General features: G+C 35.7%; 1 protein-coding gene across 3 annotated transcripts in view; it reads left to right on the top strand.

The window, feature by feature from the left end:
* Window positions 1–14263, top strand: part of SMCHD1 (structural maintenance of chromosomes flexible hinge domain containing 1) — a 190011-nt gene that overhangs the window by 138310 nt on the left and 37438 nt on the right. For all 3 annotated transcript variants that reach the window (XM_064294699.1, XM_064294697.1, XM_064294698.1), the window contains 5 exons: window positions 677–792; window positions 2055–2119; window positions 6065–6152; window positions 7026–7157; window positions 8198–8350. In XM_064294699.1, the coding sequence (XP_064150769.1) occupies window positions 677–792; window positions 2055–2119; window positions 6065–6152; window positions 7026–7157; window positions 8198–8350 (554 nt within the window). The remainder of the gene's footprint in view (window positions 1–676; window positions 793–2054; window positions 2120–6064; window positions 6153–7025; window positions 7158–8197; window positions 8351–14263) is intronic.

The following is a 14263-nucleotide window of genomic DNA, read 5'->3' as shown; positions in this document are numbered from 1 at the left end:
GATGATTGGTTTCCTTGAAAGGATAGCTTCCTGTTAAGGAGTGAAAGAAACACAGCAAAAACCTTACGATTTTTTTAATAGTAAAAAAAAAAAAAAATTTTTTTTAAAGTTTTCTTAAATAAGTTACATATATACATAGCCTCTAAAATCAGTTTTTAATTTGGAAAATTAAGGTGTATTTCCTGTGATTAAAAAACTGTAACAGGTGCCAAATGAGTGTTACAGATGGCAAATATAATGGAGAAAAAAAAAATCTGCTGTATGCTATGGAAATTCATGTAAGAAAGTAAAATTCTGTTTTGGGAATACATAAAGCATATGGTTGACATACTATTCAGCCTGACTCTCAGGTGCTAAGCACACAACCTTTTTGTCTCACATGCTTGGACCTACAGCATGACAGACTGTGAGAACAAGGGAATGTTAGCAGCAAAGATGGGTTTGTTAGATTTCTGGGAAGAACTTGATGTCCAGATCTAGCACTACAGTTGTTTGTCATGATTAGCAAGTTTTATAGCCAAATTGTTGGGGAATGCTGGTTAAAGGATGGCTTTATTTTCTTCATCAGAATTTTATTATTAACATTTAAACAAGATATATGCCTTAAGGCATACATTTATTTAACTATATTAATCAAATTAGAAAGAAAATAATTTTTTAATGTTTGCCATGACAGATTTTATGATTAGTGTTATTTCTGAGGATGACAGTATCATTAAGAATATTAATCCAGCACGTATTTCCATGAAAATGTGGAAGCTGTCTAGCACTGGGAGCCGGCCACCAGCAAATGTGAGTCCAGGAAAGCATTTTCACATGTTAAAATTAACTCTTTAATTTTAACTTAAAATTAAATGTAATTTAATATAAAACTACAGTGTATATATTTGAGAACTAGAAATTAATCCACTCCACCCCTTGTGACTTTTTTTAAATACATCACCATCCGTTTCAAAATTAAGTGTTAATGCTGTTGAAAAAGAGTAGCCTGCTTTGTGATTTGTCTTCACTTTTCAAGATACTTTACCCTTTAAAGTTGCCGTGTCTGAAGGACAGCAGCACAAGGCAGAATGCCACTAAATATCACTAAGGGAAAATACAGAAAACGAGATGCGCAGAGATGTTGTCGATGGACTCCAGGGTAGAGGCAGGGCTACAGCAGTTTGAGGGTCTGAAGCAGCACTGTCCGATGGAAATACAATGTGAGCCACACAGGATATTTAGATTTTCTAGTGGCCACATTAAAAAAGTAAAAAATAGATAAAATTCATCTTAATGTATTTTAAGTAATATATAGAAAATATTTCCATCATAACATGTATTCACTATTAAAAATTATTGAGATTTTACGTGCTTTTTCTTACCATGTTTTCAAAATTTGGTGTGTAGTTTATATTTACACCACATCTCAATTCATACCAACCACATTTCAAGTGCTCAGCAGCCTCATGTAGCTATTGGTTACCATACTAGACAGCATAGATATAAAATAAATCTAAAATTGGAGACTAAATCTTAAACTTTAGGGGATCCTGTTTTAATAATCCGTTTCAGCGTTTAGGTTCGTTTTAATCATGTGTTTAGGAACCTATAGCTGTCATGTGTCCTTCTGATCCATAGTGACCCTGTATGACCAAGTAGAACTGCCCCATAGGGCTTCCTAGGCCGTGATCTCTAAGGGAGCAGATTGCTGGGTCTTTTCTCCCATGGAATGCCCGGTGGGCTTGAACAGCTGACCTTTTGGTTACCAGCCAAGTGCTTTAACTATTGCGCCACCAGGGCACCTTTTTAGAAAACTAATTGCTTAATTTAGACCATCAGTCTAGTCAAGCTATTGCCTTAAAATATTCTTGCCACTGTAGAGACCACTGGGTGCCCTTTAATAACAGGGTGTGTTTTTTCTGTTGCCTCATCTCACTATTTCAAAGAAACATGCGTATTCCATAAATCCAGTTGTGATCTGGATTCACGTTCAGTTCAGGTTTTCATCCTAAATGTGCTATGTTAAATGTTTGTAATTTCCCCCACCCCTTCTCTCCTACTCCCCTTTCTAGGTAGAAACATTTAGTTGTAATAAAGTAAAAGACAATGACAAGGAAGATGGCTGCTTCTATTTCAGGTATTTCTCAGACAATTTCATATTTTTATGCCTCTTTTGTTGCAAAGTAATTTAACCTTGGTTTTTGTGGGGAAATTTTTTTGGAAAAAGGTGTGTTTTATTTGTTTTTAAGTTTTGTGAAATGGTTTAGAGGAAGATTATTGTCATGGATGGATTAGCTTTCAATAGTATAACACAAAGCTGTCAGAAAAAGAATTACTTTAAGTTGTCACAGCACTGTATAATCCTTTAATAATCCTTTACTACATAGGAGGTTTCTATAATCAATTTCTATAACTTAAGATATTGTCAAGTAATAAAGAAAGTTGGACTAGCTTTTTTAACTATTTAACTGTGTGACTTTGAGCCTGTTACTCCTCCATTCTGGACCTCCATTTTAAAATCTAAAAAATGATTTTGAATTAATTATTTCCAAAGTTTATTTTTAAAATTCTTTGAATCTTCATCAGTTGAGCCAAAATGCTTATTGTGTTACTTCAGTGCTTTTTCAGAGTCTGATGAAGGACCACTTTTTGTTTTTTAAAATTTCCAATCTGTTGTAGACTGATGAGTTTTGCAAAACAGAGGCCCACTAACTGTCAAATTGCTATAATTGCAGTGTCAGATTGCTATAAAAGTTTCCAAGCACCCTGAGGTTTGTAAGTGACCTTGTAACACACCGCTAACAAAGCATGCAGACCAGTACCTGTCCTGGGACCACACTTTGAATAACATTGCCCCAGGCCTCTTAGGTATGCCAGAGTTGTGGCATGGAGCTGATTTAAACATCCCTAAAAGGGCATAACCAAAAAACCAAACCTGTTGCCGTTGTCGAGTCAATTCTGACTCCTAGCAACCCTACAGGACAGAGTAGAACTGCCGCATAGGGTTTCCAAGGAGCGGCTGGTGGATTCAAACTGCCAGCCTATGGTTAGCAGCCATAGCTCCCAACCACTGTGCTGTCTTTTTTTTCAGTCATTAAATTATCTTTCAGTGTATGAAATCTTAGTGTGGGAGAATTGGATTGTTCCACCGTGTTCCAAAAAATCCACGTATTTTGTTTTAATCTTAACAGTCCAGGGCATCAATTTGAAGGAAGCTTTCAGCGGATCTTTTAAAAATAATCACACACATTTTGGAACTAGATAGAAGCGGTGATTGCACAAAAATATGAATGTACTAAGTGCTGCTGAATTGTATGCTTTAAAATGGTTAATTTTATGTTATACGAATCTCACCTCATTAAAAAAAAATTGCACACACTCTCATAAACTCCATTTTCTTTCTCCAGCTTTACGTACCTTTGTTTTTTTGTGCGTTAAACCTATCAAGGATTAGTATTATTATTTTATATAGTTAGTGTTTGTAGAAATTTAGGTATTTACCCTTCCTGTTTACCTTCAGGGACTTTTATCTGGGATCATTTTCCATCTAAAGAAGTTTCTTTAGTATTTCTCCTCCTGTACATCTGCTGGTGATGAATCATCTCATCATTTTTACCTGAAATATGTTTGTCACCTGCATACTTAAAGAATATTTTCACTGTATCTGCTATTGTAGATGGGCAGTTTCTTTCTAGCAGTACTTTGAAGCCATCCTTCACCATCCCGGCATTTCTGTTGAAAAGTTAGGTGTTAGTCTTCTTGTGGTTCTCTTGAAAAGTAATCATTTATGCCTTCCTTTGATTTCTTTGAGTTTTCTTTCCAGCTGTCTTACTATGATATCCCCAGGTGGGGATTTCCTTTTTTTTATCCTGCTTTGTGTTTAGAGGCTTTGATTTTGTGGTCTTTGTTCAATTTTGAAAAATTCTCAGCCATTATGCCTTCCAGTATTGTGTTTGCCCCATTCTTTCCCTCCTCTTCTGGCACTCTTAATTCTACGTGTGTTAGTCTTTCTAGCAGTAGACTGTATCGCTTATTCTCTCTTCTCCATATGCCATTCTTTTTTTTTTTGAATTGTACTTTAGATGAAGGTTTGCAGAACAGATTAGTTCCTCATTAAACAATTAGTACACATATCGTTTTGTGACATTGGTTGCCAACCCTACAATATGTCAACATTCTCCCTCTGGGTTCCCTATTGCCAACTTCCCTGTCCCCTCCTGCCTTCTCATCTTTGCCCTGGGCTGATGTACTCCTTTAGTCTTGTTTTGTTTTATGGGCCTGTCTAATCTTTAGCTGAAGGGTGAATCTCAGGGGTGACTCAATTACTGAGCTAAAAAGATGTCAGGGGGCCATACTCTCAGGGTTTCTCCAGTCTCTGTCAGACCAGTAAGCCTGGTCTTCTTTTTCTTTTTTTTGTTAGTTAGAATTTTGTTCTACCTTTTTCTCCACCTGTCCAGGATCCTCTATTGTGATTGCTGTCCGAGCTGTTGGTAGTGGTAGCTGGGCACCATCTGGTTGTGCTGGACTCAGTCTGGTGGAGGCTGTAGTAAATGTGGTCCTTTAGTCATTTGGACTAACCTTTCCCTGTGTCTTTGGTTATCTTCATTCTCCCTTGCTCCAGACAGGGTGAGACCAGTAGAGTATCTTAGATGGCCTCTCACAAGCTTTTAAGACTCCTCTATTTGCCATTCTTTTGTCTCTTCATTCTGTATATTTTCTTCTGAACTATCTTCAGTTCACTAATTCGCTATTCAGTGACAACCAATTTGCTGTTAAATCCATGTTTTGAGTTCTTAATTTTTGTTTGGTATTTTCAGTTCTAGAATTTACATTTGATTTTTTTTTTTTTTTTTTAAGGTATAGTTCTCTACTGGAATTCTCAGTTTTGTCTCTTACCACCTGACTAGTAAGCAGTGTATTAAAATCTGTGCCTAGAGTTCCTTTGGGTCTGTTTCAGTTTTCTCTTGTTTCTGTTTGGTTTTCATTCTAGTTCTCTTGCCTCTTCATGTACCTGTTATTTTTTGTTACGCCAGACGTTTTGTTTATGAATATTTATAGAAATTATTTGAGGTCTAGGATGCTGTCTTTGCTCAGAGAGGGTATACATTTGCATCTGCCGTTTGCCTGGACTACCAGCATCTGGAATCACCTCAGATCAGATTCAGAGATTGGGATGAGTCACAGCAGGGTTGTGTTTTCCTTGGGAGTCTGTCTGCTTTAGATCCACCTGTCCAAGGATTAAAGCAGCCTTAAACGTGAAACTCACCTCCCTGGTTCTCCATCCTGTTTTGGACCCTGTTTATCGTCTTGGCGTAAATGTGGCTTAGGGAAAGGTTAGTTTTCTCCAAGGTTGCATATATGTTACAGTGCTGGGATTACAATTCCAGCATGTGTACAAAGCCTGTGTTTTTTCTACTACATGGTGCCAGTTTTTGAGACTATGAATGACATGCAAAAGCCACCTTAGAGACCGTGAGCACATAACAGGCAAGGTATGCTGTAGAACGTCATTTGTATTTTCATTGTGTTTACGTGTAACCAAAACAGGCTAGGAAGTGTATCTCTTATTAAAAAAAAAAGTTTTTCTCTTATTAGGTACTGAGTTCTTCATTGATAATTAAATCATAGTAAGTGCCTTTTATATGTAAATTCAAATACTTAGAATAGTACTTGAATGGAAAATGGAATGAAAAATAAAAGGTCAGCAGAATGTCCTATAATGCTGAAATACTCAACTATTGGTTGGAAATGTATAATTTAAAAGTGAAGCAAAATTCACTTAACATGTAACTCAGAATTTTTTGCATTTACTATTTTCTCAATGTTATATTCCTGTTCATTGAATTTTTACCATACCCAGAGCCTTTGTTCTAGATGTTTTCTGAAAGGATGTGCAGGTAAGAGGGACCTGGGATTAAGCCTGGCACACAAGAAATGTTGTTGAATGAATGAAGCTGGTTGTAGTAATAGTAACTCTTCTTACTCATTTACTTTTTGTGAAAGGAACATAAATGTTGGTGCTTTGAATTCTTTCTTCCTTTATTTAAAAACTGTCAACAATCTTATTTTCTTTTTAATTTAGGGATAAAGTAATTCCTAACAAAGTGGGGACATATTGTATCCAGTTTGGTTTTATGGTGGATAAAATAGTTACTCTCTACAGTGAACAGGTTTGCTTATTCTCTTTATATACCACAGTTAACTTTACATTTTTATGAATATTTTTGTTTGAAAGTGAATTGATTATTGGATGCGAAGTATAAATAATGTAATTGTCAGGAAAATTAGAATGAAATATATTTAAATTACATTCAGTAATTTGACTTGATAAAGAAATCTCTTTCCCTGGCTCTTTTTATTGAAGGCTCAATTAGTAAGTACTTTGGTGCATATTATGGGAAGGTTGTTCAAAGTAATCATACTCGGAAATTTTTAAATTAACATTTCAGCTATTGGAATTCTGGGTAGTGAAGTTTAAGGTAGTTTTCTCTTAACATACAATTACCTGTATTTTTTAAAGTCTCTAAAGTTTGTTCTTAGATGATTTTAAACATTAAAAAATTAATCTGAGGCATTTTTTGACCTGAAGTTTTTCAAATAAATTGGCACTTTTAAGAGATTCATGGAAATAAAATTTAGACGGTAACATTTCATTTCATTTAGTATATGCCATCATTATTTTTTCTTTTCCTCTTAAGTACAGGTGTCCCCAATTTAGGAAGTATTCTAGTTACAACAAACTGCTCTTACGACTGTTGGGGTTTTTTTTTTTTTTGGTACATTTTATCATTAGTAGTATGTATGTATGTATCTGTAAGTTTATATGTAATGTCTCAAACCCCAAAGACAAATAAAGATCGGATTTTTAAAGATACTGATAATAAAAGGCAATAATAATCGGGAAAAAAGAAAAGGAGGTATTTGACTTATGTCAGAATCAACTTACGATAGAGCCATCGGAACACAACCTCATCATACGTCAGGGACTGCTTGTACTGAAGTATCAATAGTTGTTAATGAGAACACGTCTTTTGTTTTGTAAGGTTATAGTTGATGTCCTTCCTAATCAACCTGTGAAGTTAGTTCCTGAAATCCAACCAGCTACACCAGCTGTTTCTAATGTTCGCTCAGTTGCCAGTAGAACCTTGGTCAGAGATTTACGTCTCAATATCACGGTATTGTTTATTTTCTTCCAAAACTATAAGCTTAACAAGAGAAATTATTATAATTTTGGTGTGCAAAATAATCATTATACAGTAGATCTTGATTATTCAATTTAAGGTTATAAGGCAAATTTGTGCAGATTAACTATTTATAAAATTAAAATTCTTTATATAAATATAGAATGTATAACATTATACATAAAATAAATCCAAACGTACTAAGAAGAACTGACTCAAGATATAGAAACATACGTTTACCTCCCTGCTTCATGTATGTATTGTAAGCGTGTGTGGACTAAATTGATTCCTCTGTGTCCAGTTCACTGAATGGATGGAAGGAGGTCATTATTTATTTTTTAAGAGATCTGCTTTGATGACTGATCATAGTTAATAAGAAAATCACAGCTCCTCGAGGCTGCTGATTACCTGGAAAGTAAGCAGCAACAGAGCTGCTGAGAATATTAAGAAAAATATATAAGGCAGCAGTAGGACTTCATCTTTGTGGAAAGGTTGGCTGGTGGGATACTTGAACTCCTTTCAAACAACGTATTTTCCTGTTTTAGACAAGTGAGTGATCCTCCTCTTCCCCAGACCTCTTAGTGGGGTAAAACAGTATGCCGTAGATTTACTGCACGGGGTCTTTGAGTCCATATATGCACCAAACATTGTCTGAAGAGTACAAGATATTTCACACATATAGGTACTGTTGCTTTTCAAATGTATACAGATGCTGTTGAAGTTAATAAAGTACTTTTAAAGTGTTATAAATTCATAGTATCTTTTTATGATTATTTTTCACATCAGTAAATGTTAAAAGCACATAATAAGGTAAAATTTAAAAATGAGGGTCCTTGTAATTTAGAAAGTTAAGCATCATTGTATTAGATGTAAGTCTTGGGTTCTCTTATGCTTTTTGAGACCATTTCCTGCCTGTGGAGCACTTAGAACTGAATTCTGGGCTTGGATTAAGAAGGGTCAAGATAATTTAATGTTTGGGATTTACATAGTCTCTGGGTTTAATCTTCCATTTTTTTACCATTGTTTACTTTAAGGATGAATACAGCAATCATACTGGAATTGATTTGGTTGGCACGGTAATAGCTACTATTAAAAGTTCCAGTGAGGAAGATACAGATGTACCGCTTTTTACTGGGAAAGTTAAAACACTCGAATTTCCCTTTGTGAATGGTTCAGCTGAAATCACGGTAAATTTATACCTTTTTGGTAGATAAAATTTCTGTAGTATTGTGACCCACCATATTGAGATGTTCTTTTGTATGTATAGTAATGAAATGTTCTAATTATAGCAGTAAATTGGGTAGTCAGCCAAAATGTATTGTGATTTCACTCTAAGCTATTGCACATTAAACTCATGTTCATTATTGCCATTAGCAAGGTCCCCTTTTTCCCACTGAGTGCTAGGCAACTTTCTGTGATTCCAGTGATTTATGGGCTTCAGTGGCAGTATGATATTTATGTTTCGTTGAAAATCTGCATTTTGGCGTATAGAAACATAAAACATAGCCCAGGTAAAACATAAACATATCTAGAAAAATCTAATAAAGCTGTTTTTTATTCTTTTTTTCTCAAAGTAGAACTAGTTTTACTTGTATAAAAAAGTACAGTGCAAGAACTTCCAAAAATAATCGTTGTACCAGTCTTTAGAGATGAGTATGATTATCAACTTAGTCTGTACCCTTCCAGACTTTTCTTTATATGTACTAACACTTCATGCATACTGTGTGTGCATATGATTTATATGCATGGTATGTGTGTAAAATTTCATTAGTTTCATTGATATAATAGAGCTATACTGTTTTAAAAACTTCTTCTGTTGCTTAATGTATCTTAGGACTAGTTCTTCATCAGTAAGTATAAGCCTACATCATTGTGTTAGTACTCAGAATTGATTTGTTCCTATCAACAGTACTTCCGTCAGCCTTCTTCTGCGTACATTGTTTCCATAGATCTGTTTTTTTTTTTTTTTTTTTAAGAAGTTGCTACAAGTAGAATTGGTTGCACACGCGGCATGCACATTTAAGGCTTTTGATCATTATTGCCAATTGCCCTTCCATTTACATTGCCTACCAGAAATACATGTCCATCCTCATGATATTACCGATATTGGATAGTAACAGTTTTTAATATTCTAACCAACTTCCTATACTTTAAAAAGTATTTTCTTACTAGTAAGGTTGAACATTTTTCATGTTTTTTATCTTTGTAAGTTTGTTGACTTTTTTTTTCAGTATTCATTGTTTTCTTCTAAATTATATATCGAAGATATTAATACTTTTTTGTATATAATCATTATTTTTTAGACTTTTAGCTCTGTTTATATGGGCAAAAGGCTTATATTTACAGTGCCACCTCTAGTATTCCTTATGATTTTAATCTTTGTCTAGATTTTAATTTGGCTTTTTTTTTTTTTTAATCAAATACATTTGAGATGAATTTTATATATGTATTTATTTCCTGGTATCAGTTATTGAATAATTTTTCCTTTACCAACAAATACGAAATGGCCCCTTTCCTTGTCTTCTGTTGTTGTCATGATTCATCCTTGTATCTGACCCATTGTGCACTTCACGTGGTTTTTATAACATTGGGTGCACATTGGGAGCCTGTGGCTACACCGCCCTGCAAATGTGTCGGTTAGTGTGGCAATAACCAACCAGTACAGGATTTTTATTTTAATTAGTTTCTAACATTTAAAGTTCTGGAGTTTTTACATAAAAATCTACATTTCTAATTTATTGGAAGAAATCTAAAACTCTGGCAATACAGGGCGAAGTTTTTCTTCTGGGCAGCAGTGTGCAGGGACCAAGCGGGGACTGCCCCTCTCAGATGGTGCCCCATCTTCCAGTAGCCACACCCTGTCACCTCCTTTCATCTTTTGACATTAAGGGCAATTGTCAGTTGCCACCTTTATTCACACTTGTTTTATTTTTCTTATAATGGAGAGTAAAGTGCAATGTTCTTGTACCCTAACAAAAATTAGCTAATTGAAGTCATGTGGGGAGAGGGGTAGTACAGAGGAGATAATGTTTAACATAAAAAAAAAGGATTTCTATTGGGAGAATACACCTGGCCCACTTTATGTGTTTGTTTCCTTGCCCCCCTTTCCATAGGCATTTGAAACTGCTAACCCTGGTGTACACATTTTGGAGATTAGGACAATGACTTAAGCTATTTCCAGCAGCCCTGTATATAGCTCCATTTAATGCATATGAATTTCCTCTAACCACTAGAGGTCCCTAATAGCACACTGAATAAGCCTCAAACTCCCAAGTCCTACTTGGCTCCTGCCCTACATATTGGGCTAAGACTCTGGAATTTGATTTTTAACAAAGACTTAGGTAATTATTAAACATTAGGGAAGCTTAGGAAAGAATGGGAATTCTAGAATACTTAATTGTGCTCATAAGGAACCTGTACTTATACCAAGAGTCATTCGTTCAAACAGAACAAGGGGCTACTGAGTGGTGTAAAATCAGAAAACATGTGCTTCAGGGTTGTACCTTTCACCATAATAATTCAGTCTGTATGCTGACAAATAATCTAGGAAACCAGACTTTATGAAGAAGAAGGCAGCATCAGGATTGGAAGAAAACTCATTAACTACCTGTGATAACACAGATGATGGCACCACCTTGCTTCCTGAAATCGAAGAGGATTGAAGCACTTACTGATGAAGATCAAAGACTGCACCCTTCAGTATGGATTACACCACAAAGAAGAAATGAAATCCTCACATCTGGACCAATAAGCAACATCACAATAAACAGAGAAAAGATTGAAGTTGTCAAGGATTTCATTTTACTTGGGTCTACAGTCGATGCCCACGGAAGTAGCAATCAAAAAATCAGACGACGTATTGCATTGGGCAAATCTTCTGCAAGAGACCTCTTAAAGTATTAAAAAGCAAAGATGTCACCTTGAGGACTAAGGTGCACCTAGATCCAAGCCATGTCATTTTCAATCACCTCATATGCATGCAAAAGCTAGACAATGAAGAAGGAAGGCTGAAGAAGAATCAACACCTTTGAATTATGGTGTTGGCAAAGAATATTGAATACACCATGGACTGCCAGAAGAACAAACAAATCTGTCCTGGAAGAAGTACAGCCAGAATGTTCTTAGAAGTGAGGATGGTGAAACTTTGTCTCATGTACTTTGGACATGTTATAAGGAGGGACCAGTTAACTGGAGAAGGACATCATGCTTGGTAAAGGAGAGGGTCAGTCAAAAAGAGGAAGACCTTCAACAAGATGGATTGACACAGTGACTGCAACAGTGGGCTCAGCATAACAAAGATTGTGAGGACGGCACAAAACCAGGCAGCATTTTGTTCTCTTGTATATAGGGTCGCTATGAGTTGGAACTGACTCAGCGGCACCTGACAACAGCAACAGGGAACACTGGCCCAGAATACAATTAATGTTTGCAAGAATTAAAAATTATAAAACTTCGGGGTAGGAAAGGCTTCCTTAAAGAAGACACAAAGAAGAGGCTTTATTTTTAACTACATTAAAAGTTAAACTTTATGTACCAGAAAGTTATATACCATAAACGTATCTTAAACAGAATTGAAAGAACAATGACAATGTGTTGATAATTGTTGACACTGAGTGATGGATTGTGGAGATTCATTATGATTCTGTAATAAAAAAAAAAGTGCTGGTGGGAATGTAAAATGGTGCAACCACTTTGGAAATCGATTTGGCGCTTCCTTAAAAAGCTAGAAATAGAACTACCATAAGATCCAGCAATCCCACTCCTTGGAATGTATCCTAGAGAAATAAGAGCCTTTACACAAACAGATATATGCACACCCATGTTTATTGCAGCACTGTTTATAATAGCAAAAAGATGGAAGCAACCAAGGTGCCCATCAACAGATGAATGGATAAATAAATTATGGTATATTCACACAATGGAATACTACACATCGATAAAGAACAGTGAGGAATCTGTGAAACATTTCATAACATGGAGGAACCTGGAAGGCATTATGCTGAGTGAAATTAGTCAGTTGCAAAAGGACAAATATTGTATAAGACCACTGTTATAAGAACTTGAGAAATAGTTTAAACTGAGAAGAAAACATTCTTTTGTGGTTACGAGAGGAGGGAGGGTGGGAGGGGGCATTCACTTATCAGATAGTAGATAAGAACTACTTTAGGTGAAGGGAAAGACAGCACACAATACAGGGGAGGTCAGCACAATTGGACTAAACCAAAAGCAAAGAAGTTTCCTGAATAAACTGAATGCTTCAAAGGCCAGCGTAGCAGGGGCAGGGGTCTGGGGGCCATGGTTTCAGGGGACATCTAAGTCAATTGGCATAATAAAATCTGCTAAGAAAACATTCTGCATCCCACTTTGAAGAGTGGCGTCTGGGGTCTTAAACACTAGCAAGCAGCCATCTAAGATGCATCAATTGGTCTCAACCCACCGGGATCAAAGAAGAATGAAGAACACCAAGGACACAAGGCGATTACAAGCCCAAGAGACAGAAAGGGCCACACAAACCAGCAACTACATCATCCTGAGACCAGGAGAACTAGATGGTGCCTGGCTACAACTGATGACTGCCCTGACAGGGAGCACAACAGAGAACCCCTGAGGGAGCAGGAGAGCAGTGGGATGTAGACCCCAAATTCTTATAAGACCAGACTTAATGGTCTGATTGAGACTGGAAGGACCCCGGTGGTCATGGCCCAGACCTTCTGTTGGCCCAGAACAGGAACCATTCCCGAAGCCAACTCTGCAGACATGGATTGGACTCAACAATGGATTAGAGAGGGATGCTGGTGAGGAGTGAGCTTCTTGGGAGATGAGAGGGGGGAGGAGGTTAGAAGCTGGCGAAATGGACACAAAAAGAGAGAGTGGAGGGAGAGAGCGGGATGTCTCATTAGGGGGAGAGTAATTGGGAGTGTGTAGCAAGGTACATATGGGTTTTTGTGTGAGAGACTGACTTGATTTGTAAACTTTCACTTAAAGCACAATAAAAATTATTTTTAAAAAATAGGTCAAATTAAAGTACTTTTTTAGAAGTGATAGATTGGAGAAATATTGCAGTATTTGCAATAGAGGATTAATATATTAATCATATTTTTCAAACCTAGAGAACATCCTGCCAGTCAATGATACAAACAGGTAATTAATAGAAGAGAAAGTACAAATGACCAATAAACATAATAAGCATGAACTTAATATCAGTTAGAGAAATGCTATCTAGAACAATAAGGACTCTCTGTTTTGTAGTTCATCTCTGTACAAAAAAAATACATGATTGATATTAAGTGTTAGCATCAAGGGAATAGGGCACTTCCATACACTGGTGGTGAGAGGATAAATTGATACAGCTTCTGAAAGGAAATTTGATACTACCTATTAAAATAAACTTTTAGCTAGTCATTATGTTTCTCATTATCCATCACTGAAAACAGATTTACAAAGAAGCATTCAAAGATATTTTCTTTGCTGTATTGTAAATAAATTGCTTAAAAAATTTTCTTTTAAACCTAAATGTTCTTTACCCAGTGTGTGGATATTATTGTGTAGTGCATAAATTTTTCAAATTGTTTTCTATATGTATTCACACGTATTGACCAATACATCAAATTGAATGCTGTAAGCAATTGCTGAAGTATAAAGGGCATGCTGTTTTCCAAATGCAAACAGTATTCTATTTTATATGTCTTTACATTTATGTAAATAAGTTGAAAATAATTTTTAGAGTAAATGGGATTAGCGATTGGTTAAATGGGGGCTTTTATTCTCTTTGGGAAAAATTGTTAGCTGTAATTGATAATTTTATTATTTTACAGTGTTCTGTCAATTTAGAATTTTTTTATTTTACTTTTCTATTTGTAAATTGTTCCATTGTAGCCAAAAAATCAAAATAGCTAGGGTCTGTTATTTCCCGTAGGACTGTGAATAAAATCATTGGGGATATAAGTATTTATATTTCCCTCATTTACTAGTTATATGTTACAGTCTTAAACTAAGATATATCAGAAGTTTTTTGTGTGTATTAATGAAGAAAATACAGTTCTTTAACAACAAATTTTTAGAGCCTTTCAGGACCTCTTGCTCTGTCACCAGGGACTTGG

This window comes from Loxodonta africana, chromosome 11 (genome assembly GCF_030014295.1).
Source record: "Loxodonta africana isolate mLoxAfr1 chromosome 11, mLoxAfr1.hap2, whole genome shotgun sequence".
NCBI classification, from domain to species: domain Eukaryota; kingdom Metazoa; phylum Chordata; class Mammalia; order Proboscidea; family Elephantidae; genus Loxodonta; species Loxodonta africana.
This window is presented reverse-complemented; position numbering and strand designations above follow the sequence as displayed.